At 45.4% G+C, this 27,931-nt stretch overlaps 1 protein-coding gene across 1 annotated transcript in view; it reads left to right on the plus strand.

Moving 5' to 3' along the window:
* The window catches only part of SPMIP7 (sperm microtubule inner protein 7), a 262,293-nt gene that overhangs the window by 116,817 nt on the left and 117,545 nt on the right, over window positions 1-27,931 (plus strand). Inside the window, exon 3 of the mRNA XM_085606619.1 lies at window positions 13,375-13,451. Within this exon, the coding sequence (XP_085462745.1) occupies window positions 13,375-13,451 (77 nt within the window). The remainder of the gene's footprint in view (window positions 1-13,374; window positions 13,452-27,931) is intronic.

The following is a 27,931-nucleotide window of genomic DNA, read 5'->3' on the forward strand; positions in this document are numbered from 1 at the left end:
CTGTCGACGGGGAGCCAGTGCATGTTCCTCAGGTGGGGGGTGATGTGGTCGCGGCGCAGGACGTCGAGGATCAGACGTGCAGAGGCGTTCTGGATTCTCTGCAGTCTGTTGATGAGCTTGGATGAGGCTCCGGCGTAGAGGGCGTTTCCGTAGTCGAGTCTGCTGCTGACTAGGGCCTGGGTGACTGTTTTCCTCGTGTTTGTTGGGATCCATCTGTAGATCATGCGGAGGGTGTTGAAGCAGGAGGAGGAGACTGCATTGACTTGTTTGGTCATGGTGAGTTTTGAGTCGAGGATGATTCCCAGGTTGCGTGCATGGTCGGTGGGGGTTGGGGGGGTCCCCAGTGCTGCGGGCCACCATGAGTCGCTCCATGCTGAGGGGTTGGACCCGAGGATGAGGATCTCCATCTTGTCTGAGTTCAGCTTAAGTCAGCTTTCCTTCATCCAGTCGGCGATTACCTTCATTCCCTGGTGGAGGTTGGATTTGGCGGTGAGAGGGTCCTTGGTGTGGGAGAGGATCAGCTGCGTGTCGTCAGCGTAGGAGATGATGTTGAGGTCGTGCTGTTGGGCGATGCGTGCTAGTAGTGCCATGTAGACGTTGAACAGCGTCGGGCTGAGGGAAGATCCTTGGGGGACGCCGCAGATGATCTCGGAGGCTTCGGACCGGAACGGGGGGAGGCGGACTCTCTGAGTTCTGCCGGAGAGGAAGGAGGTGGTCCAGTCCAAGGCCTTCTCCCGATCCCTGAGTCTTGGAGTCGCGTGCGTAGTGTGCGGTGGCAGACGGTGTTGAAGGCGGCGGAGAGATCCAGGAGGATGAGGGCCGCCGTCTCGCCGTTGTCAAGAAGGATCCTGATGTCGTCTGTGGCGGCGATTAGGGCAGTCTCGGTGCTGTGGTTGCTGCGGAATCCTGATTGGGACGGGTCCAGGGTGTTGTTGTCTTCAAGGTTACGGGTGAGCTGGGTGTTAACTATCTTCTCAATGACCTTTGCTGGGAACGGAAGCAGGAAGATGGGTCGGAAGTTCTTGAGGTCGCTCGGATCCGCCTTGGGTTTCTTCATTAGGGCGTTGATCTCCGCGTGCTTCCAGTTCTCAGGGAAGGTGGCGGTCTCGAAGGAGAGGTTGATGATTTTGTGCAGGTGCGGTGCGATGGAGTTGCTGGCTTTGTTGAAGATGTGGTGCGGGAGAGGGTCGGACGGGGATCCGGAGTGGATTGTGCCCATGGTCTTGATTGTGTCATCGATGCTCACGTTGGACCAGGTTGTCAGGGTGTCGTGGGCGGTGAGGTGCGGTGGTTCCGGTGCGGCGAGGTCTGCAGGGGTTGTCCGAGGTTTGAAACTGTCATGGATGTCGGTGATTTTCCGGTGAAAGAAGGTGGTGAGGGAGTCGCACAGGGCTTGCGATGGCGGGATGTCGTTGGCACTGGAGCTGGGGTTGGAGAGTTCCTTAACGATGGTAAAGAGCTCCTTGCTGTTGTGTGCGTTGTTGTCAAGGCGGTCTGTGAAGGAGGTCCTTTTGGCGGTCCTGATGAGGTGGTGGTGGTTACGGATGGCGTATTTGTGGGCAGCGCGGCTGTCTTGCCTCTTTGTCGCTGTGCCATATGTTCTCCAATTTCTGGCAGGTGCGTTTTGAGGCAAGGAGTTCTGGGGTGAGCCAGCTGACTCTTTTGCTGGTGTCTCTGTTGGTGTGTTGTTTCAGTGGGGCTACGGTGTTGGCGCAGTCATTCATCCAGTGTTCGAGGGTGAGTGCACCCTCATCGGGATTGGTGGGGTTAGTTGGAGGGTTGAGTGCGAGGCTTGTCTGTAGTTGTTCTTCAGTGACTTTGCCCCAGCAGCGGCGGGGGGGGTCTGTAGGGTGCGGTGGTGTGTGAGGGGTTTTCAGAAGGAGAAGTGGATGCAGTGGTGGTCTGTCCAGGTGAGTTCGGAGGCGTGGCTGAAGGTAACACGGGGGCTTGAGGAGAAGATGGCATCTAGTGTGTGGCCGGCGATATTGGTCGGCGTCTTGACGAGCTGTTTCAGTCCGAGGTTGGCGAGGTTGTCGATCAGGGTGGAGGAGTTGTTGTCGTGGTTGTTCTCCAGGTGATAGTTCAGGTCTCCGAGGAGGATGTGGTCGGTGGAGGTCAGTGCGTGCGTGCTGATGAGGTCGGCGATGGAGTCGCAGAATTGAGGCCTGGGTCCTGGCGGTCTGTAGACGAGGGTGCCTCTTAGGGTGGTTTTGGGGTCCGTGTGGATCTGGAAGTGCATGTGTTCGGCGGTGCTGAGGGTGTTGTTGGTGTTTGTTGAGACCCTGATGGTGTTTTTGTGGACGATGACGATTCCTCCTCCGGCCCTGTTGGTGCGGTCTCTGCGGGTTATCTTGTACCCGTCTGGGATGGCTATGGCGATGTCTGGCGAGGAAGCTTCGTTCATCCAGGTCTCGGTCAGGAAGGCGACGTCCGGTGATGCGGTGTCGAGTAGGTCCCAGAGTTCAACGGCGTGTTTGAATGCGGAACGGGTGTTGATCAGGATGCATCTAAGCTGGTTGGGTTCCGTCGTGGCAGGCGTCTCAGCGCTTTCGAGGCAGGAGAAGCTGCAGTTCCGGCAGGTGAAGGGACCGTGGGTGTCCTTCGGGGCGGCCCTGCAACAGGTGTGGGTCCTTCCTGGGTTGAGAGCGACGAGGGTGTTGGTGCCGTAGCGGAGGTGGTCTTCGTGGCTGGTGCGGCGGCCAGGGGTTCTGGCACTGGGCGCAGTCCAGGCGCAGACGGGCGCAGACGGGCTTGCCTTAGGCGTGTCTTCGGCGCGGCAGCGGTGCGGCCGCACAGTGGCCACCATATATGGGGAGGTGGGGAGGGAGGAGCAGCTGGGAGGCGAGTGTCGGGTGGAGCGAATGGGCACGGAGGGGGCAAGCCGCAGGTGAAGCAGCGGCGGGGAAGGAGACAGGCATGGGGCACGGACTCAAGAAGGGGACACAGAAGTCAGCACAAGGGGTACAAAATAAACGGGGGCACAGAAGTCACAGAAGGTACAGAGGTCAGCACAGGGGTACAAAATAAATGGGGGCACATATGTCACAGAAGGCACAGAGGTCAGCACAGGGGTACAAAATAAACGGACACACAGAAGTTGGCGAGGGGTACAGAATAAAAGGGGGCACAGAAGCAAAGCAGCGAGCGGGGGGTAGGGGGGAACAGAGGAGGAGCGGGCAGACAGTTACAGGCACACACAACAAGCGGATACAAACCTAAGGCCACCACTGGCTACCAGGGATGAGGCGCAGGTGGAAGCCTGCGGGTGGTGGAGGGCCTCGACTACAGCGGCAGCAGTAGAGACAGCGGGGGTGCAGGCGGAGCTGCAGCGGGGGGAGCGACCTACCAGGGAAGGTCAAGGGTCGCTCTCCTCACCGTGCAGCGGCTGCCATATATGGGGAGGTGGGGAGGGAGAAGCAGATGGGAGGCGGGAGGCGAGTGTCGGGTGGAGCGAATGGGCGCGGAGGGGGCGGGCCGCAGGGGAAGCAGCAGCGGGGACGGGGGAAAGGAGACAGGCATGGGGCACGGACTCAAGAAGGAGCCACAGAAGTCAGCACAAGGGGTACAAAATAAACGGGGGCACAGAAGTCACAGAAGGCACAGAGGTCAGAACAGGGGTACAAAATAAACAGAGGCACAGAAGTTGGCGAGGGGTACAGAATAAAAGGGGGCACAGAAGCAAAGCGGCGAGCGGGGGTCAGGGGGGCATAGAAGAGGAGCGGGCAGACAGTTACAGGCACACACAACAAGCGGATACAAACCTAAGGCCACTACTGGCCACCAGGGATGAGGCGCAGGTGGAAGCCTGCGGGTGGTGGAGGGCCTTGACTGCAGCGGTGGCAGTAGAGACAGCGGGGGTGCAGGCCGAGCTGCAGCGGGGGGGGGGGAGCGACCTACCAGGGAAGGTCAAGGGTCTCTTGTGTCTCACCTCCTGTGGCTCACATCCTTGACTAACATTTCTTACTCATTCACTTAATTCACTCACTTCACTAAGTGAATGCAGGAGTTTTTGAGCTCACTCACTGAGTATGTAAGTTACTTAGCATGTTAGAATAAATTAAAATGTATGAATAGGAGTGTGTTTTGTATCTTCCCCTCATATTTTGCACCCCTCTTACTCAACTTGCTCACACACACTATGTGGTGTGAAATTGTGTATGTATGTGTTAGACCTGGCACCATTGGCGTGGGTCTCCCTTCCATTTTTTGCTGTTGCCTCATATGTTTTTGCTGGTTTTAGATGCTTTGGGCACTGTGCCACTGCTAATCAGTGCCACAGTGCAAGTGCTCCCTATAGTAAATTGATGTATGGATTAGGGACTCCATGATTGTCTTATTTGGTTTACTTGTCAGACCATAGTACAGTGCACTGCGTGTGCCCAGGGCTTGTAAATCAAATGCTGCTGGTGGGCTTGCAGTACTGGTTGTACCACCCACCAAAGCAGCCTGTAAAGTGTGTCTCAGGCCTGCCATTGCAGAGCCTATGTGCAGTCTGGTACTGCCATGTTGACTGGCCAAGTGCACCCACTTGCCAGTCCCTAAACCTTCCCTTCTCTTCATATCAGACACCCCTAAGGTAGGACCAAGGCCAGGGTGCATTGTAAGTAAAAGGTAGGACATGACCTGATGTGTGTGGCATGTCCTAATAGTGAATTACAGCCATTTTCGTTTTTCACTATTGCAAGGCTACCTATTCCCCATAGGCCAGAATGGGCAGTTTGATTATAACACCTTATAATCCTAACTGACCCAGTGAACATGGTGAAAATTCGAGTTTGATATGCCTGAACTCAGAATGATAAAAAACATATTTTAGTAAAGTTGGTTTTAACATTCTGTGTTTGAAAATACCACTTTTAGAAAGTAGGTATTTTCTTGCTTAACTATCCAAGCCTGCCTCTGCTAGGTTGTGTATTCCTTGTCTGGAGTTTGAGTGACAGGGGCTGGGGGATTCCAGGAGACAGGGTGAGTCAGCACAAGGCTGAATAGAGAGATCTGCATGTAGAGTGGTGGGAGGAGTTGCACCTGGGATCTGAATAGGGCTGTGCCTACCTTCCACAATGCTGGCTCCACCTCCTGTGGTGCGTCTGATGTCCATGGCCCACACTGTCAAAGGAAAGAAAGAGTCCTGTAAACAAAGTGCTCCAAGACTGACCAGAACTGGTTTGGACTCGGCAAAGGCCTCTCTGCCTTCAGAGAACAAAAAGAATATGGGTATAAATACTGGGGCCCAGACCCCAAGACTTTAGATCACTTCTGGGAAACAAGAAGAACCTTTGTTGAGGAGAGGAACCAGAGAGAGAGACTGCAGGAGGAGACTATCCCTATGATGTGTGCTGTTTGAGGATTGGCCTGCAGTGGCTACCTGATTGCCAAAGAAAGGAGAAAGGACTTTGTGCTACTTTCATCAACGTGTATGAAGATCTCCAAGGGCTTGAATTAGAGCTTGAAGTCTCAGGGATACAAGACTTCACCAACCAGCTCCCCTGAGTTCACTTGCTGGAAATCTGAAATGCCTGCTGTTGAGCTGGGCCTTCTGAGAGACTGCGTGTCGCTGGGAGCTGGAAGCGCATCTCAAGACGAAGAAGTGTGTCGCCGCTGCAGCAGTTGTCATCGCATCGCTGAGGAAGCGTGTTGTCACCATCGCATCGCGGAAGCGCCTCGCATCACCGGAGAAGAGTGTCGTCATCGCAGCAGACGCCGTTGCATCACCGGAGAAGCGTGGCACTGCCACAGCAGCTGCCGTTGCATCGCTGAGGAAGCGTGCTGCCGCTGTCGCCATCGCACTGCCGAAGCACCCCGCATCAGTGGAGAAGAGTGTCGCCGTCGCAGCAGATGCCGTCGCATCACCAGAGAAACGTGTCGCAGGGCCAGTTGCGGCTCAAGAAGATTCACCGAGTCGCCGCACGGCCGTCGGGCGTGCACACATCACCCCTTCTTTGACGCAACATCAAAAAGACGCCATTTTTGTTTATTGCACCGGGTCGTCATCGCATCGCGGCGTTGCTAGTCGCATCGCCACAGAAGCGCAGTAAGAAACCGACCCATCACCGCCCCCTAAGCAGCAGTAGGGAACCGACGCATCACCTTCCCCGAAGCAAGGAACCGACACATCACCGTTCTTGCGTGTAAGGAACCGACGCATCACCTTCCCTGCAACTCTTTTGTTTGTATCGCGTTACGCATCCAAAGGCACATTGAACGTGTCGCATTTACCATCTAAAGAGAACTAAGCTATTTGTACCATGTTTAAAGTACAGTATTGTGGATTTATGTCGTTTGTGGTCTTGTGTTAAGTCTATATAAAGATACTTATTTTTTTATAATACTACCTGTGTGGTGTCCATCTGTAGTGTTGTCACTGTATTACTGTATGTGTTCACAAATGCTTTACACACTGCCTCTGAAATAAGCCTGTCTGCTTGTGCCAAGCTACCAAGGGGGTGAGCAGGGGTTATTTTAGAAGTGTACCCCCTTACCATGACTAGACGCAAGGGCCCCTATTTGGTCAAAGCTACCTACCTCTGCCAACTAGAGACCCCAAAATCTAACAGTATGTGAGTGTGCGAGAGTGTGAGTCAATTAGTTAGCATGTATCTGTTAGGATACTGAGAGAGTGTGCATAGTCTGTGAGTATGTGACTGCGTTTGGCATTTAACAGTTAACAGGGGCGGCTCCTCCATGACTGCGGAGGAGCATCACCTGCTAAAAAAATGCCCCGAAAAGCCCCAGAGTTGAAAAATAAAATGGTGATAAAGTTTATTTATTACCATTTTATTTTTCACCAACCTGTCCTGAACCAAGTGCCAGGACGGGGCGGGGCAATTGCAGCTGAGTGGCAGCAGCGAGCTTGCTTAAAAAATGCAAGACATCCAGACATGCACGTTTTAAACTTCACTAACTCAGCTGGGTTAGAGAAAGCACTGGACTCCAGTGCTCTTGTGAGCGCTGATAGAACCAATCCTGATGCTTGTCTCATGCTGTGAGAGCAGCGCCAGGATTGGGTAGTGCAGTTTCCTGGGATGGAGCTTCAAGGAGAGGAGGACGTTGTGCAGCAAATCTTGAAGGTAAGTGCTATTTTTGTATTTTCGAACCACCCACCCACCTTTCTAAATGCATGCTAGCCACTACTGCCAATTAGATAGAGAGAGGCATTGCCTCGGGCATGAAGATGACAGAAGCAGAAAACTGTGGGCCGTGTGCGTGTCTCGTGGAGGACATGGCAAGGGGCAATAAAGAAGGAATAATGTGGCGGGGGGATTGCCGAAATGAACAGTGCTAAGGACATAGTGACAGTAATACCGGCATACGCAGGGCTAAACTGAAAAGCAGTATCAGCCAAGGTAAAACTATTCAAACCAGCCCCACTCTGCAGGAGGCCACAACTAGAATGCAGCTATGGGGCATGGTTGGGTCCTTGCAGCTCTTTCTGCTCTGCCAGCTGATAGTAACTTGGAAAATGAGTTAATGGCAGGATGGCCAGGAACCTACCGATGACGTTCTTGTTTTCCACAGTGGAACGCACCAAGTATGATGGGTATGCTCAGACCTGGGTCCCTGCTCACTGTGCCTCGGGTCAAGCTGCACGATTCTGAGGATGCTCAAATAGGCAAAAACTGGTCTGAGGTTCCTCTTCAGAGGGGACAAGTCTACAGGTTTGAGCTGACTGTACTTGTTAGAGCAGGACCAAGGCTGATTTGCATATGGATGGTCTCTGTCTGAGATGGCACGGTTGCCAAAAAAAATGAAAAACTCTGGGGTATATTCACAAACCCCTATCACCACCACAACGCAACTTTCAGTGACATTGTGATGGCGATACGGGCCTCGCCTTATTCACAAGGCAGTGTTAAGCCACTTAACGTGGCTTAACGCTGCCTTGTGAATAAGGCACCCTTTCACGCTGTATTTAGTGTGAAAGGGGAGGGTAATGGGTGTTGCGGTGGGCGTTCCACCGCAACATCCATTGATTTTGACGCTGCCCCCTATTTACAAGTGCAGCGTAAATAGGAGGCAGCACCAAAATTAAGACCAGGAAAATCCTGGTCGTAAACAGGTGAAACGAGCTGAAATGCTTTATTTCTCCTCTTTTTTACTTTTTCCATGTGCTGTCTTGTGCAGCACACATGGTAAAAGCAAAGTGTATAAAGCAGCACACATGAAAGTGAGAGAATTGCATTTAGGATTGTTTATGTGCAGGAAGGGACACCTTCCTACACATAAACAACCCTCCCCTGCACACAGACACCCTTGCACTCTGGTGCAAGGGTGCCTGCGTTGGCGCTATGTTGTTAGACGCAGCGCTAACGCCTCTCTCCGCCACTTCCTTTGGAATATCCCCCTCTGAACTTAAATGCGACGCAGAGTAATTACCAGTGCCTAAGAATCATAGGCAATCCAGACATTTTTTTGCTCTTACTGAGAGTGTGAAGAACAAGTCACAGGGCTGTGTTTGCAAATAAATTGGACACTAGGCAACGCGAGGATGCGAGACACGTTTCCTGGCGAATAGGGGATAATGCATGCGATTGTGTAGAGTCGCGCATTTGCCTTCAGAGTCGTGATTCCTCTACGTCGATCTCTGTCTGAATGAACCCAGTTGACTTAAAAAACTACCTTTTCAGTGTTTTTTTCTGTTCCATTATTTACCTTTTTCATTTTTAACCAAGCAATTGTGTTTAATCTCTGTTTTTATTTTAGGTAATTCATAAACAATAGAAACTTTTGTTTGCACCTGTGATATGCATTAAAACTAAAAATGATTTCCATACATGTTCTAAGTAAATGTGCCTGCTTAGAAGCACATTTTTTTTTGTATTAAAATTATAAGCAATGGTTACTTTTTAAATGTAAGATGTTAAGGAACCAACTTTCGCACCAGTTTGTCAAAAAGACTATACTTGTAAGGCTTTGCCTGTGCCTGTTTATTAAAGTGTAAAGCGGTCGATAGTGGCAAAATTGATAGCCAAATATTCCTTTCAAAGTGGAAGCTTTAATAAAACGATATATACTAAGTCCCAGTTCTTCTATCCCTAATACACACAACCACGCATTCTATGTACCATTTGAGTCTCATATAACAGGAATATACATACAAGTAACTTTGCAGACTGGAGTCCCGTAGAAGAGCAGACCGCCGAAGCTTCTAACAAAGAGCCATGTTTGTCGGTGAGGAGTTTTAGTAATGGGTTCTATAGGTATGCTTTCTGACCATTTCTCTGCTGCTTGGTTCTTTCCAGTCATTAGCCTATCACAGATCTAAACTAACATTAGATCAGGAAAGAGAGGTTTGACGATATCCTGTAATGGCTGTGTAGAAAAAATGCACACTTAAATGTTTTCCACATGGTGGCAGTGTTGGATCACTAAAAGAAATGTCTAAACTATATCCTAATTTTGCCAAAAGCAAGTTTTATATTGCCATAACATTTTAATAATTAGGATTGATTGGAGTACGTCTGTGTTTTTTTATTCTTCAAGGTCACTCTTAATATGATGGTAACGCTAGTGAGCAACTTTTGTTATTGATTCATTTTTGCATTCTTGATTTGACAATGTATGTGATGTAGTGCAAAATCAATTTTTTTTGCAGGGGTGCATTATAATCACACACGTAGATCGCATCCGCATATAATCTTTTGTCGTGTTAATCTAAGTGTTAGGATCTTGTAATGTAATAACATGAATGTGATGTGTGTAGGCCAAAATGTTGATTATGTGAAGAATTCTGTTGAAAATCAAATGTAACCAGCAGAAAACACTAACAGGAAAGCACTGGTGTGCAACTGACAATCATTTTATTATTGAATGTGCTTATTAATTGTGTCGTTTTACATGTAGATGAAAATATTAACTGTATATGTCTTAATTTCTTTATAATTTTGTAAAGTTCATGTTCTTTTCTCTAATGTTAGCTGAATTTGTAGGACTGAAAAGCATTTTCCCTGGAAGCTCTGGCATTTGAATTAGTAGTCAAATTCCATGTGCATATTCTTTCTCATGTTTATTTTGCAGGTTGAAGAAGCGCCCTCTGTTAGTTAGAATAATGTCTTTGTTTTAGGAGTTAGGCAAGGATAGAAAAGGATACTTTGGGAGCTAATACTGATAAGGAGAACTATTGTACTTTCTCACCAGAGAGGGCCTGGGAGTCAAGGAACTTATGCTACAGTTTGGGAATGATCTGTCGTCCCATGGAAAACTACTTATCAGAATGTGGCCTGATGGGATGACGTGACCTGAAATGAATCATGGGAAGACACCTGAGATATCTGAAGTATTGTAAGTAAGGAAAGAGCCCCACTTCTTCTCTGCCTTTAGAGAGAGAGAATCTTAGAACAAGCTCTATCTCAGTAGCTTCATGCTACTTGACCCAACTGAAGTGGAGAGACTTCTGAGGAAGACTCCATACGCTAACACCTTAACCGATCCTGCTCCGCCGTATGCTTAATTAGCGATGTCACGTTAGTGTTAGTGTAGGGACAGATTAATGATTTATTTTCATCATCCTGCGATATAGGGGAACTTCGACTCTTGTTCGAAGTTAGATGTCTTGTGCATGTTGCACTGCCTTAACCTTATTTGTAGATTTGGTTTTGTATTGGTCCTAATGTATTTTTACACCCTCATCTTTAGGTGTCGGAATGTCCAGTTGTTTTTGGCTTTGTAATTGTTAGCGGGTCCAAACGAATGGGCAGGACAACAGAGAGACTTATTAAGGGCTTTATTTTATGGAGCACCCGTCTCCTCAGTGAAGCCAATATAGAATGGAAATAATACGACAGCAAAGTCTCTTTCTTGGTTCCTGGTCTTCTGGCTCTTCCCTTGGTGACCTCTGGGTGTCCTCCCTCCGGTGTTCCAGGACCGCAGATTAGGACTGGCGTATAGGTGTTTCTCGGGAGCCCAAAAAAACAAAGAAAGTATGGGTGAGTGCTTGTGAATGCTTGTGCGGCAGGGAAGGGGAGTGAAGGAACAACCCCAAGTAAGTGACGCACTTCTAGACTGAGTAGTGTAAGTGCAGTGGTGAGGAATTCACCAACACAAGGACCGGTAGAGAGCTGGCAATTTTAATCGTCAGGTCTCTCCCGCCTCCCTACCCAGCTTGCGAACCGCTCTCATACCTGTGTTCCTGATAGCCTCCTGGCTCTCCCGAAGTCTTCACACATTCCACGGTCGCCCCTCTGCCCGGCGTCCTTCTCGTCAGCTTCCATTCTCCTTCCCTCTCCACGTTTACAGCCTCTCGCTCCTCCCGTCCTCCGGTGTCGGGACACACCCTCTTCCGGATCTCGTCCTCTCTTGTTGGTCCGTTGACCGTGACGTCATCTCTGGAGGCGTAGTCCTCGACAACAGTGTTCCAATTAAAGGGGCCATGTCTCATTTCTGCTGTCACCCCACAGGTAACTTGGGAGGGATATGACCAGTCCTCCTGTCGTGGGGAAAGAAGAGGCGCATTGACATCTTGTACCTCCCACCAGTCCCTTGTCGATTCCAGTCCCTCCCTCAGAACCCTGGCCCCGTGACAGTAATACATTAACTAAACTTATTTTGTAGTCTGTGATCGTTATGGGCCTAGAAGAACAGCTACTGAATTGATTGACATTGTTAATGAGTTCTCTCCCCCATGCTCCCATGCTGAGAAAAGTACCATCAACACGATGTTCTATAGCAGATCTATGTATACATACGCTTGCACTTAACTGTGCCACTCTGCAGAAGAAACAGTCCTCCTCGCTTAGCTCTTCATGGCAAACAGTCACCAACAACAACAGGCATTGCAGAATTTTCCTTTCATGATGTTTAGTTTTGAAATATATTGGGGCATCTTTCTCCGGATGGGCCCTTTAATAAACCATCATGCTTTTTAACTCTCATTTTCAGCAGTGGCACTGATCTCAAATCTTTCTCATTGCAAATGACAGCTAGCCAGTCGGTGGCAGTCCCACCGCTATCGGAACCATCTTATCTGCCCGCCATATTTTAATGGCGGGCGGATGGTTGGCAGTAGGCTAGACCGACCAACATGTATCCGAAGGTCTCCTTGCGGCGGGGGGACTTGTACTCCCTACCATGGTGGCAGTGCCTGCCAGGCACCACCATAGGCATTACAATGTCCCTTTCTGTTTGACTTTCAATTGAGGTTAACCCGCCATGAAAAGGCAGGCAGAAAGGGACTTTGGGGGCCCGTAGCAGGACCCCCTTCCACCCTGAGCCTCCGATATGGGAAGTGTGCACCATGTGGCAGGCACCCCATGGTGCCTGTTATGTAGTGCAGGGGTATGTCAGGTGTCCCTATTTTGAACTGCGCTTGTGCTGCAGCCCGCAGCACCAGTAGCAATGCAAAATATAGGCATTGCAACCGCCGTGGTTGCGGTCGCATCATAATGCCCATATTGGACCCACCGACAGCTTGTCAGGCAGTCCTGTTTCCGATAGGGTGGCGGGCCTACGCTAGTCCGCCGGCCATCCTAATCAGCCCCATAGTCTTTGTTACTGCTATTTGACACTGTTATTCTTCACGTAGAATTAAAAACGTTCTCCACCTCTGTTGCGTCATTGTAAATTGTTTAACCTGCACCACTATGGAAAAATTCCCAGTGTACATTCACATGCAGTGAAACAACTGCTTCAGTCAGGTTTTTCCATGTAGTTAACATGAATAGTTATGCCTACTCTAAATTGCACCTTTTTTTTATGAAGTTACAGCTTTCCTTTGATTATATTTCTTTGATGCATTCGTTCTTCCAAAAACATTATGATAAGCACTGTGACACTCCTATTTGTCTTCACTTTGGAAGAACTAAATAAACTAATACCAACAAAACAAGATTTGAAAAAGTCAATCGGGTTGATATGTGTTGTCAGTACAAGCCACACCCATTATTTCTGTCAATGTTTCTGTTCAGACGAAGCAGCTGGAGGGCAGAACAACAGCAGCCGGCCTAGAGATAATGGAGAAGAGTTACTGGGCATATTCACAATGTGAGCACTGTCATGATGTGAGCAGCATCCCAGTGGCAGGGGAGAGTACCTCCCAGGTACCAAGTGTGAGGTTTCTGCCCACCTCCCTTTGTAACCCCTGTTAGGGCATTAGGCAGACATGCCTTCAATATAGAAAGGAGTTACTGTGATTAAATTGCAGATTGAGTTTATGCTCATTCCTTGACATTTTGGTGCTAGGGTGAACTATTTAAGCTACTCAAAAGTATTCCCTTTCAAACCCACAGCACTGGTAAGATGACATTTATGGTTATATTTCTAATTGAGAGAACGAGAGATGTTTATGTTTTTTATAGTAGAGGATTTCGAAATTATGTTGCTGTAAATAATAAAGTTTTGGGCAGTGTGCTTTCCTAATTTTGCTCTTGTTTCATTATAAAGTGTTCACCTAAGGCTGCAGCAGAAAAGTCGAAGAATGAGTTAGCCAGAAAATATTTGTATACATCGACGACTCACAGGTGGGAAAACATTTTGTATTTTGAATTAGGTTACTGCAGCCATTTGAATTGTCTTTTATGCCATAATAGTCCTATAAAATGTACTAACTTTCAAAACATGTTATCCTTGGTCTGTAATATTTTCTTTCATTTGCAGGGCTAGGAAAGATGAAAGTTAGAACTATGCGCCTCATTATGATGGCGGTCAGACTTTAGTCTGACTTCCACCATATCGGGGATGAGATCGCCCGACTTGCTGTCGGCGGTCCCACCATAGGAGTTACAATGCGACTGGCCTTGAAGGCAGTCGCAATGTGTATAATTTGGATTGCGGCGGCGGCTGCGGGCTGCAGCACAAGCCGCAGTACAAATAATATACATCAGGCATATCCCTGCACTATGTGCCTGCCACATGGTGCAGGGATATGTAGGAGGGCACCATAGGTGCCCCCAAACACCAAAGCTGAGGCCCAGGAGTTAAGGGGGCCCGCTACGGGCCTCCAATGTCCCTTTCCGCCAGCCTTTCCATAGCGGATTCACCGCCATGAATGGGCCGGCGGAAAGGAATATTGTAATACCTACAGTGGTGCGGGCAGGCACCGCCACAATTGTAGGTATTACAGCACCTCCAACTATTCGATGGGCTCTTTGAGCCCGTCGGATCTGTGTCAGTCAGTCTCTCCGACCACCAAAGAACCACCCTCCATCACGATGAGGCGGTCGGGAACGCGGTCACCGATGGTGGTGGGACTACCACTGATGGGGTGTCGGTATTGGTCCCACTGCCATCATAATGAGGCCCTTTGTGTTTTTTCCACTGCTCTTTCAGTGACTATTGAACAAACATTAGGCCATTCCAAGGCCTCCTGTTGCTCCATACAGTGGAAGCCCTTGTGCTAAATTTCCACAAATAAACTAATTTGCTGGCTCAGTAGATACCTAGAATTACATTTTCCGATGCAGGTTTAAAAAATGCTAAATGTTGTAGTTTTTAATGTTTTATTAATTTCTGAAGGCTTTGTTGCTCTTAGTACCCTTCTTTTATCTTTAATAATAGTGTATGATTTCACTTTGGGATGCAAACACTTTCCACTTCTATCTTTAGACATACATTCTCTGAATCTGGTCTTCACATTCGTATAGCACACTTTAAATAGTTATAAGTAGGCCGGCAATATCTTGTGTAATTTTAGTAATTCCGCATTATGCCTGTTAAAAAAAATTCCAGAAATTATTCTATTACTACAGGCCACGTAGTTATGTGCTGTTAACGGCAAAATTTAGCAGGAGTGCCCAGGTACATCGTAAACAACCAGAATGAAGGCAGCTGCTGTTTGTGGCCTTTGTATTTTTTGCACTATTTTGTTTTAGCCCGAAATGCATTCTTGTGAACACATTTGTACATGTGTGCACAATTGTATGGACTGTGCATGTGAGACTACTGTTGTGTGCAGTCCGGTAACTGCACACAGGTAGCCTGACACAGATATTAACCTGGGGTAGGCCTCATAATGTTAGTGTACACTAAAAGGGAAAGTCAGTGTGATTTACTGTTTTGTCTGTAGTGACACTTTATTATACACAAAGGCATAGAACAGCCTTAGAGTGTAGTTTTGCTTTCCTTTGACCTACAAAGAACAGTGACGTATCGAAATGGGGTGTGCCCTATTCAAGAAAATCAAATCTGCAAGTTTAAAAAGATATCTGTACAAATGATGTGACCCCATTGGGAATCGCCAACAGTGTGTTACACCCCGTTGTACATCCAAAATAGCGCCTCGCAAAAGAATCGTAATTTGCGAGGCGCTATTTTGGGCGCCGTACATCTAGCCCTAAGTCTGTGGTTGCATGTAATGTGATTCCTTCTAGGGGCTGTTTTTATGATTGTGTTTTCATGGTGGGAAGGTTTGTAAAATGTACACAGACACATGTTTTGCTAATTTTAAATGCTTTATTGATATAATAATGTTGACAGGGAATACTGATCTAAGTGTATACGTTTTATTAACATTAATAAGTGCATTTACACCTGATTATTATAATTGATGATTGCATTTATCTACATAATAATGTCTTTACATTGTGGTTTGCTGCTTTTGAACCTTTGACCAACCCATTAGACTTACCTTAAATGTTTGCATGACCCCTTTAGGGGTACAAAGGTGATTATGTAATGTCATTGACGCTATTTTCCAGCTGCCTCTATACATATTTCTAAATTATTGCATACTATTTAATAGTGTGTGTGTAATGAATGTACTTTTCTTAAAGAACAGGCACTGACTGGACAATCATTTATTGAGTGTTATTAATGCGTGCCTGAAAACGGTGATTACTAGCCCACACTGCTTCCCCTGAGTAGGCTTTGGACTGAAGCGGTACAAAAGGGGGTGGTGATGGACGGAGCATCAGAACCAATCAAACACTCACACCCAGTCAACAGATCTGGGTTTGATCCATCACCGTTCTTTAGCCCACTCTGCCATCCCAGTTCAGACATGGCCATATGCAAATCAGTCTGACCCTGTGCCTCATGGGAACAGTCCAGCCCGAACTGCCAAGCCATGCCTTCCCTGGACCGGAAACAAGCTTCCTAGGACCGGTTTCTGGCATTTCAGCCGTCTTCAGGCTTTGGACTGCTCTGCTTCGCTACCCTGAGAGGGTCAAACTCTACAATATGCAGAGCCCTATGAATACTGTGGGTATACATACTGAGCACAGGACATGGTTGCATGCTACACCCTGTACCCAGTACAAGCAGGGCATGGCTTGTGGCCACTTCAAGCATTCTACTGGACCCTGTAGCTAGTGCCCTTAGGGCCTGGTCACTGTCTATATGGTTTTGGTACTAAGCACATACGTACAGGGGAGCATAGCTAAAGTGCCTGCAGGTTATTCCTCCAGACTATGCCCTCTTGGCATTGCTGGAAAAGCTACTGAGGTCTGGTTAGTGTTTGCCTGTGTGTATCATGAGCATTGAACAAATTACATAATTAAATATTTGAAAACAATAACTGCTCCCTACCTGCCAAATTACGTCACATCTGACTTCACATATTACATGGCATCAGATAGAGCAAAGGGCATAAAACAAATGATGTGCCATACCTTCTGTGTTTCCCGAAAATGCAACACAAATTTGTAATAGTAACTCAACACCCATTTCAGGTAGAGATAAACACAAGCACATTGGCTGAGACTATAACTATCACATCTCTTTTTATTGACCATTTACAAAGACACTGGATCAAGCACTCATTTTTTACCCCTTCCTCCCGCCAGCATGGAGTTCCTCCAGGCTTTGTCTTGGCTCCTGCACTCTCCAACCTCTGGGTTACATTATCAGAAAGAGCTTTACCCTACGATTTCTTCTCCTTCTGCTATCTCCCTAGCAAACTCAACACTTGCCAGCATTCAATCATGAATCAACATCCACCAGCTGAAATTGAACCCCTCAAACCCTGAATTCTTACTGGTCTCATATCAACTCAGTTCCACTCCTCTAAAAAATGGCTTGATTCCACTGCCATTCTCAATTGTACCAGGCAAGTACAGTTAGTGCAAAAATACTACACTTGATGCCCAACTCAATCTGCAGAAACTTATAAAGACTCTAGCCAACTATGCCATTTATCAGATGACACTAATTAAAGTAGGGCAGTGTGAGAAGTGTGGGAACACAGAGTAGTGAAATATTATCAATTATTATGAAATTCATTTCTCTCCAAACTTTAGCCAATGTGCATATTTTGGAACATGCCTTCTGAAGCACATAATAGTATGGGCAACCCCAAATTCAAAATTGTACAAATTACCACTATTCCTAAACTCAGTATGTGAGGCACATTTACAAAATGCATAGATTTCATTACAAAACCGGAGGCTATCATTATGCATAAATCTGTTTAATGCCACTCCTGCAGCACTTTAAAGAACACATAAGTAGGCCCTTTCTGGAATGATATTCCTCTTTTAAATGCTGCTTCTGAGACAGATAAGTAGCACTTTTTATCTCTCTATATTTGAGACTTATTTGGTGTAATTAAAGATTATGTCATGTGTTAGAGGTATCCAATTTATGGGAACGACAACATAAGCTTGTGTGGATGTTTAGCATTTCTATGGTAATTATAGTTTATGTATATAATTGTATGTCAAACTAGTGCAAGATTTATTTGTACTTGTTTTAGCAGTTTAACATTTTTTAAAAAGATTTATCGTAGTATGCTCTGTTAGCTCAATTTGTTAAATTTAATTGCCCCGCTTCAGAGCTATGGTGCCGGCATGTCTGTTATCAGGCTCTGCAGCATTTTCTGAATATGCCACATATGCCTTGAGATAGCACATGCCTCCCTCTAAGAACGGTGAGTGCGAGCATGTCTGAGTCTACCATGTGCCTTGAGCCGGCGTGTGTCTCCCCCTGAGCACGGTCAGGTTTTGGGCTCGGTGAGCTCTAGCTGAGTGCCGTCAGAGAAATCAAGTTGCTTCTGTTCTGACGTACTCTCGCAAGTTCTGGGGGCCATTTTGCTTTGGGTTCGTCCCAAGCACTTATATAGTAGGCCTGGGCGAAGCACTACGCTACGCTCGCGTAGTTTGCGAAGTTCGCGCTACTTCGCACTACGCGAACTGCACGTAGCACAGTGCGAACACGCGTAGCGTAGTGTTGCGTAGTGCTGCGGTCATTTTTTGCTTGCTCGCGGTCCTCAACGTCAAGTTGGCGACCGCGAGCAAGCAAAATGACATCCTGGCGAGACTTTTTCCTTGTTCGCGATCGCGAGCATGGAAAATAAACCTCCGGGCGAGATTCACAACGCAAGAAGGTCAGGTTTCTCATTGCGAGGGGTCGCGTATGCTCGCGACCGCTCGCGATGAGAAACTACCAGTTCGCGTTGAGAAAGCTGCAGCTCGAGGAAAAATCTACTCGAGCAGCAGAAAACTACAGCTCGCACTGTGCAAGATGCCATTTTCAATGATTGCACAGTGCCGGTTGCTTGTCCGCACTGTGCAATCATTGAAAACAACATCTTGCACAGTGCGAACATGTTACTTCGCAGTTCGCGAAGTGCTACGCGTAGCTCGCGTAGTGCGAACTTCACTTTGCGTAGCTTCGCGAAGTGCTACTTCGCGAACTACGCCCACCCTTATTATATAGTAAAAACACTGGTGCATATGTACCTCATCGTCTACAAGCATACGTTTAAGGAGAATTCTATGAGAGGAGCAATGGCTATCAAGGCATTTTGGAAGGGAGTAAGATTGGAGGATATTATGAAGGCAGCTGATTGGTTGAATGCTAGTGTTTTAGTAAAACATTACTGTAAACTGATTGAACGTATAGCAAATGTGGTGTTAGAGGGCTAACAACATGCATCATGATAGCCCCTTGTCTTGTAATGAAATAGCGATTCTCAAAATGAAGTGCCTAGAGAATCTGAATTCCATAAAAAATATGAAGGCTAGCATTATCCCACTCTGCGCTCCCTTTTGGGGAAAAAAAAACCGGGGAAATTATGTATTTGTGTATAGGTTGAATTGAAAGATTTGGAAGCTCTATAGAGTTATTTTAAGTTTATTTTGTTAATCGTTTAGTTTGGAAACAACATTTAATTATTTTTGTCGTTTCAGAGAATAATCAAAGATATTTAAAAAGCTGGAGGGTGAGGAGTTGGTGGTTTGGAAGAGAAGAAAGAAAAATTAATTTGTATACAAGATGTTGCATTAAAAGAGGAAGTTCCTTCCAATAAAGGACAAATTATGTGCAGAAGATTCTAGACTGATAGTGGTTTTATGATGTAATGTGTTCTTTAAAGTGCTACAGGAGTGGCATTAAAAAGATTTATCCAAAATACTAGCATTTGTGTCTTCAATGAAATTTAGATTCTATAGGCACTTCAATTAGTGGATGTTACCATATGAAATGAAGGAAAGTTGGAGCTTGGTGGTTGGCTTTGGGTATCTCATGTTTAAGGATCACCAACAGGCACTATATATTCCTGCAACCAGAAAAATCTGATGGGCGTAAAAGCATATAGCTTTTGTAAATTGGCCATCAGTACCAAATATTACAGACAGAAACCTTGACAGCTATTTCTATTTTTTCCAATTTTTTAAAACTATTTTGGATTTATTTAATTTTTTTCTTTGGGTAAACCACAAGTAGTCTACACAAATGATCTGTTGCTGAATTCAGAATTTTGTTTACTTTTCAGTAACTTATAGTTTTCCTGTTTCATCCATGGGTTTCATACCAATTTCCAACACAAACTGCGAATAGATTGAAACTGCAAAAATAGGACAAAATATACTACCACTTACTACAAGCATTTGCAATGCAATCGGTCTCGCCTTTGGGACCTTATATGTATTTAGCTATGCAGCACATTAGCCTGGGTGCTGAATCATCTACTGTTCTTTAACATGGAGGGAAAGTAAGCACCAAACTGCGGAACAAGCCAGGTATGGGAACACATGGAGAGAAAGCTTGCCTTTCAGCGGGAAATGGTATAGTGCAAAGCTGTGTTTTTAATATAAAATCAGAGGGCCCAATTCACAGAACTAACTTAAGACAAAATCGTAAACTTACTACCAGTTTGGTATTCACCGAAGTCACTTACTCATCTTGGTATTCACAGAAGGCACTTACTCATTTCGGTATTCACAGAAGTTAGGAGTCCTAAATTTAGGACTCCTAAATGCCTTCTGTGAATACCGAAAGTCTTAAAATTAGGATTTTTCTCAGTTTAGGAGTAGTAAAGTTAGGATTCCTAACTTTTCTACTCCTAAACTGAGAAAAATCCTAACTTTACGACTTTAGGTATTCACAGAATGCATTTAGGAGTCCTAAAGTCAGGAGTCCTAACTTTACTACTACTAAACTGAGAAAAATCCTTATTTTAATACTTTCAGTATTCACAGAAGGCATTTAGGAGTCCTAAAGTTTGGAGTCCTAACTTTTCTACTCCTATACTGAGAAAAATCCTAATTTTAAGACTTTCGGTATTCACGAAGGCATTGAGGAGTCCTAAAGTTAGGACTCCTAACTTCTGTGAATACCGAAATGAGTAAGTGCCTTCTGTGAATACCAAAATGGTAGTAAGTTTAGGATTTTGTCTTAAGTTAGTTTTGTGAATCGGGCCCAGAGCCTTTGGCGGTCATATCACTGAAAATACAAGATTTGAAAAAAATATTATTGTCTACGGGTGCTCGTGGAAGACAAGTTTCTATGGCCTGGGATCTAGGGAATGCTTAAGTGATTCTGGTATTTTACTGACCTCTGCTGGTCGTTTTCTATCAAGAAAGTTAAATAGAGGCAGTTGCCCGAAACATTAAAAAAGAAAGCCCCTAAGCAGAAAGCATCTCTGGTATTTTACTGACCTCTACTGGTCGTTTTCTATCAAGACAGTTAAATAGAGGCAGTTGATCAAGGAGAAAGCAATTCTGGTATTTTAGTGACCTCTACTGGTCGTTTTCTATCAAGACAGTTGAATAGAGGCATTTGAACTGAAAAACAAAGTCCCTAAGAAAAGCGGAAGCAGAATAGTCCTGGGGCTGATCTCCAGAGCCCACAAAGTATATACAACAGATCTTTCAGACAGCGCAAGCGCTGTCTAGGCTCGACCTAATAATTTAGCGATAACAGTCCATCCTCTGTTTTTAAAATGGGAACTCCGTCCCACTCAGCCCGATGTCAAGGCAGGTCCAGAGATAATTGTGGAGTCCCCTTTTGGCCCGCCACCACATCAGCTCACTTTTTAAACAGTGTATAGTATCCCATACACTTGAAGCGTCATCACAGTGTGTTTTCAACGCTACATCCTGCATGGCAGTGTCCTTTGTCTGAAGGAATGGTCCAGAAGGATGTTATTTTTAGATCTCCTAACTGTGCAGTTAACCATCAAGGCGTATTAAGGTGAGAATGCAGAATTAAAAGCAGGCGGTTAACTCAAAAATAAATACATAAATAAGTAAATTAATAAGGGAGGACACTAAACACATTTTATTTACTCTGACAACTAGTCTAAAAACGTAATTCCCACGTTCCACATTGTTGTCATTTTCAGCCATTTGTAAGGTAATTAATATTGATAGGTGGAAATCATGCATGCCACTTACAAAAAGTAACATTTAAAAAAAAGGTTATTTTCACAATTTTGTACGACTACATGAATTTGTCGTTTTTGTAAAGTGCACATGCAATCAGGGGTCCACTGCACAATAGTAGTAATAATTTATTAAGTTTGATTAATTAAAATCTTACATAAAAGGATGTAAACAGTTATCACTGCCCGACAGGGCGAGATAGGCATCTTGATTAAGATTTCACTTAACTTAAACTAAGCAAGCCAATAAAATCCATCATCCTGTACAACAATCTAAAATGAACATATTGCAATTGATTTACAACCTAGTCATCTTAAAATAAAACAATCAGAATATAAACCTCATGCTCCATGTCACATTTTAAATGTCTCACAAATCATTTACATTAACTTCATATGTCATCCCCGATATCGGCTTGATTATTTCTAAATGATCATGACCCCACTGAGTAACAACGCCCTTACAGATATGGTGATGGGTGGTGGCTGACTTCTCATGCACACATACAAAAAGCCCTACACAACACAGGACCAGAACCTGACAAGCTGCATACACTTTCACTAATGCACCAGACCCGTAAGAGCAAAACCGGAGGTCTCTCATTCTACTATATCGCCTCCAAGACATGGAACAACCTCCCTCAACAAATCAGAGCCTCCTCCTCACTTCTTGAGTTCCACAAGAAGCTGAAGACCTGGCTCTTGTATAAGAACCTTGGGAACTTCACACCTACACACCTGCCCAAGAGCATGGATACCCTCTCGGGTGATTAGTGTGCAATACAAATCAATATAACATAACAAACTGTTGACTGTGCAGTCAGGAGACCTACATTTCAGTTCTGGTTTCCCCATTGTGTGACTCTGGACGAATTCCTATCTACATCTCCATTCATGTATCCCAAACATGACATGGACTAAACTACTGCAAGTGACTAGGGTCCATAAGAGTCTGAGCAATGACTGACTTTCAAGATGCCTGCTTGATGTAAATTTACACACAGTTGACTTAAATTAAATATTTTATCTCGACTGTGGCTGTAGCAAAAATGTGGCCTGGTTGGTTTACTGCATGGGCAACTCCATGTCTAAGTACTGGTATTAAGGGCTACATGAAAAGGGTACATTTAGAGGATCGCTGTTCATAATGTATTAAATTTATTAAACGTATAAAGCGCTTCCACCAGGAGTTTATCAATAATTAAAGTATACAACTAGTAGATGTCAAATGTACATCCAAACAGTGGTGTATTTATGAGGAGGAAAAGAGCTGTGAATGCAAAGCAAATACATGAGTCTTCAAAGGTATGGTGAATGAAGTCAGATTCTTGTTTTTGGTATAGTGCTAATATCACACTTCGGTCATTCCTAAGTTCTCTAAATTACAGATATTACTATCACCAACTTTATGTTAATCAAACTACCCATCTTGGAAGGGTAAGTCTAAATCTGCCTTGTCCTGATTCTAATTCAACCTCCTGAACATTGCATTTGTCAGCAGCGAGTGCGAGTCCATAGTTTAGAAGCAATAAATCTCTTAATCAATGTCTGAAATCATTAATCGTATATGAATTTGTACATCACGTCTGTACATTTGGTTAATATTTCACACTTTGCAAATAGTTATGTGTGTGTAAATACATGGTTTATGCTTTAAATATTGACTCACTAACTGTCTGAAATATTCACTGCTTGGCATCAGACACGGTGAAGTACGTATATGTTTGGTTTAGATGTGAATATGCACAAGGTATCCATATTTTTACATTTTAATATATGTAGCAGAGACTTACCTCAGCTTTGATAATAAAATGTGCCTGTTCTTTTTTGCGTGAGAGCTATCATACATAGGGTGTAATATTAATTCCCTCTGATGACTTTACGTGAGATGCTCTATGCTAATTAGTGTCCCTACTGATTTCTTTAGGACTTATGGGGCAGAAATCCTAAAGAAATCAGTGGGGACACTAATCAGCATAGAGCACGTAACATGTCAAGCTGAGAGATTTTCATACTTCCAATGCCTATGTGGCTTGCGTCATTGAAGAGATGAGGCAATGCCACTTTATGCCCAAGTTTAAGTGCACAGTTACTTCGCACAGAGCAGGAATTTGTTAACATAATAAAAGTAGCGCACAGGACAGGTGCATAGAAGACAGCAGCAGTACTCACCTGCACCAGCCGGCCCTTTTCTCGGCCTACACAAACTCCTTCTACGTGTGATCCTGCCGCACCTGGTCCACCCGGCGCGCGGCCTCATCCTTCTGCAGCAGGGCCCGGGCCCTTTCTGCTGGATCTGGGGCGCTGCCTCTCGGCCTCAGGTCAGCGAGCTGAAAGAAGCATAGGAGGCTGAGTGCAGCTTGTGCTTAAGAGCCAGGTCTGGCCCTCCGCATGCCCTCCGATCTGCTCATCATGCTCGCATGCCCCCTGCAGACTCCCCCGGCTCCTGCAACTCTCAATCATTCCCCGGACTCGACAAATTTCCGGGGTCTGTTTGTTTAAGCTAAAGGGTTTTTAAATGACACTTTGCTCAAATTCTATTAGTCTAAACGTGGAACCATGTTTGCTGCCAATGGACCCTTGTAACTCCTTGTTGACCGCACACTTCCGGCCGTCCCCAGCTGCCAGGCATTGCTGAGCCCTCCCAGGAGGGAGCAGAGGTCGCCTGCCAGTGATGAGTTCATGTTTAGGTTTGTTTCCACTCCCTGTAGCTGGCTGCGGCAGCACAATGGAGGCAGGGTCCGGGGCTTCCCTTGGAGTATAGTCTCCTTTGGAAACCGGGCCTGCTGTTGCCGCGCTGCCTCATGAATATTGAGAAGACAGAAACCGGAAGAGAGGCAGAGGGCTGCTATTTAAGGATCCCAGACGGGGGCAAGCTCTGTGCACCAAGCCAAAGGGCCGAGAAGTCACAGACTGCGGGAGGGGAGGGGGGGGGGATGGTAAGAAAATAGTGCTGAAAGTAAAGGGGCCAGTAGCCATGGAAGGACACAAATGATGACATGACCGTCTCAAGGAGGGACTAACGAGCCTAAAACGAATCAGAAGGCAGCATTTAAGATAGAAGCTAAAGAAAAAGATGGACGGAGAGTGGGCGGAGCTTACACGAAGCTTGCACGCTATACTGAATACCGCATCCCATGCAAAGCGTGCAGCGCATGCGCTGCAATGCTAGGCTTGACCAAAAAATGAAAATACTGTGGCATAACATGATTTTTTCAACTCTTGTCCCTGAATGCTGGGAAGGTGGTGATCTTAACACAGCAAACCTTTTGCTGATGCCAACTTTAGAAAATAAAGACATACGCTTTCTTGCACAGCATTTATTGCCATTTTCCCCACAAAATCACCAAATTATGCTATATTGTGGCTATTTCCTTGGTGTCCTTTAGAGGAGTTCACTACCTTGGGTACCTTTAGAATTCTCATTATGTGAGCAAAAAGGATGCAAATTTGGCCTGAGTTTCTTTTGTGAAATAAAAGTTCTGAAAGCTGAAACAAGAAGTGCCCCACATATCAAAAATAGGATCAGCACTGGAGCGGGAAAAGCCTCACTAGCGAAAGGGTTCACTTATCTATAGAGAGAAGGTAGTACATCAGAAACAATCCCATTGTACCACTCCTAGTGCTGTGCATTCCATAGCTGGCAAAAAGCAGCCACACATAATAAGGTGTGTGAAAAACAAACGGACACACCACACAGGGACACCTAGGGTGTCCAACCTCAAGTTAAGAATACCCCCTAGGCTTCTCATCATTAGTGTGTCCTAGGCTGAGGCAAAGAGTGGAGTATGGTTTCTGTTGTTATCTTTACCCTATGGAGGCTTGGGCGGAGTTCACATAGCTGCGCTACACGGAACTCTGCCAAGTGCAAAAAAATCTCTGCAGTGCTGCATGGAGTTCCGCGAGCGGGCAGAGTTGCTAGCTGGGCCCGTTTGCATGATGTTTTCCGTTCTCGTGCCGGAAATCGCTGCGAATGACACCACGCAGGTTCGCATGGGCGTTGCTGTCTTGTTGTTTGCTCTTTTTAGGGTGCTGGGGCCTACTTTTGTAATCCATCTTACTATATTTATTCCTACCCCTCTGAAACATCTACCCCTCATTTTATTTCTTACTTTACCATGTGCCTTTGTGTTATTTTTATTTTATGTGTTTTCTAAAGAAAATAGTTTTGAGTGACTTGTACTTTTTTATTTTTTGCTTTACTTCCTTATTTTTTTCTTTCCTTACTTCGTACTTTTTCCTTCCTGTTTCTTCTCTTTCTGTCATCCAGCGCCATGGCAGAGCAGGGGAGCGGCAGCACCAGGCCCCACGAATCACCCATGGCCCTAGCACCAGCCGCCTACCTTGCAGTCGGCGTGTCCCAAAGGGGTGCAACCCCATGCCATTTTTTCGAAGGTGGAGGTGGCAGCGCTTGTTTATTATGTGCAGTGCCACTTCCCCTCCACCCTGGCTGAAGGCCTAGAAGTGGATACCACCTCCAAGAGCGTCAGCAGCCCCGCGGTCTGGCGTACCCAACAATAGTTGAGACACTGGTGGGCCGACCTCCTAGATAGAGATCAGAACCTGCTCGACCTGCTTGGCGTGGAGGTTGCAGGGCTCGGTGAGTAATAATTATTTATTTATTGTGTTCTAGCTAATATTTATTTCTCAAATAGCAAGCATGCTGCTCACACTCAGGTAAGTTAAGTTTATGTTACAAATAATATTATGTGATCACTGTTCATCATCAAGACAGGTGCTCGGCGCTACCTAATCCTACCTGTTGACACTTGCTTGGGGTGATTATTTAAGAAGTCATGCAGAGACTCCTCTTTCCTGTCTCTAAGATAATGGTTATAGTATTAGTGAGTTAGCGCGTTCTCTGTGCCTTTCTTTTTTACAGCTCATATAGTCCTAACCCCTATAAAGATCCCAGTGATGTTTAGTATTATGCATGCATCTATTCATTGAAACCAATACAGACTGAGTTGGCCCGTCAAAAGGGGTTGAAAAATTTGAGACTGAGAGAATGAGATGAGAAGCAGAGATTATTCATTGAAATGTATTATTAGTAGTTCCAAAATGTAGTTTAGGAAATTTGGAATAGGGTTAGGAAATTAAGAATAGGTCTACAATACTAATAGGAGAGGAGATCTGATTTGGAAAAGTTCAATGTTACTGCATTTGCCTCTCCTGCCAAAATGTACCACTAATCTTTTTTTATTTAATTTTATTTATTTCTTACATTTGCATCCAGAGGCAAAATGGAAACCACCAAGGTGACTGGAGGTGCCTCCACGAGTGCCGCTGGAGTTGGCTCTGCTGGCCCAAGTAAGTCCTGCAGTTGTTAATATTATTATCATTCCCCTAACTTTTATTGCTCCATATTTAGAAATATTTTTCCTTTTTACTGTGCCTGTCTCCTCATTTTTTTCAACTAGTTTTTGTTATGTTTCCTAAATTCTCCTTATCCCTGCATTATCCTATCTACTAGTTCTAGATATTTCAAGTTTCTGTACTTGATTTCAAATCTATGTACTAGTCTGTTTGTAGCTTCCTTTTTTCTGCTTTGTCAGTATACTCAGTAAGCTTTCTCTCTCTCCTTGTATAGCTTGTGGACAGGTGGCACTCTATGACTCAGAGAACCCATTTTAGGTCAGGTACACTACTATGAAGATTGCATCCTCAAAGTAAATATTCTACCTATATTTATTGAGAAGGCTTTCTTTTTCTTGCTTAAACAGTAAAAACGAGAGAGTAGCCATGGTAATGGTGGACCCCCCAATGCTGTGCATGTATTATATCATATAGTATAGTATAGTATACCAGCAGTTAGTGGATGCCAGTGCAGCATGGCTGGAAGTATGAGGAGGATGGCCCCATTCCATTTGCCAGCCAAGACCATATGTCCTTCAATGACTAATTGTTATTGCGCCCCTTTATTGCACTTCAATAACTCATATTCATCATAGCTCTGGCCTTCCATTACAAAATGTTTTTGGTTGGCTTGACTACCTAGCTTTTCAAACATTGCCAACCAACAAAATGCCTAACGTGATATTTTGAATTTTTGATAGAAGATGCTCTAACCAAACTGTAGTGATGTTTTATGGTTGTATGTTGCGTAAAAAAGTAATAGGGGGAGGCGTAACTATCTGGCATCTAAAATGTGTAATGTTTTTGTCAGCCGCACAGACCGACAGTGCCAGGACTGCCAGAGGGTGCACCAGCAGAGGGGATGTGGCAGCATTTAATGAGGGGGGAAGCCCAGCGGCAGCAGGGGCAGTCAGTGGTAAGTCACATTGCTTCCTTATTGACATATAGTAATATACTCACTGCAAGGGTGTTGCCATTGACTTGTGAACACCCACTTTAGCAGATACAGTGGGAGTTGAGCAGTTATGGCCTTTTCTATCTGCAACT

The sequence above is a fragment of the Triturus cristatus genome, chromosome 5_2 (assembly GCF_964204655.1).
Source record: "Triturus cristatus chromosome 5_2, aTriCri1.1, whole genome shotgun sequence".
Lineage (NCBI taxonomy): Eukaryota > Metazoa > Chordata > Amphibia > Caudata > Salamandridae > Triturus > Triturus cristatus.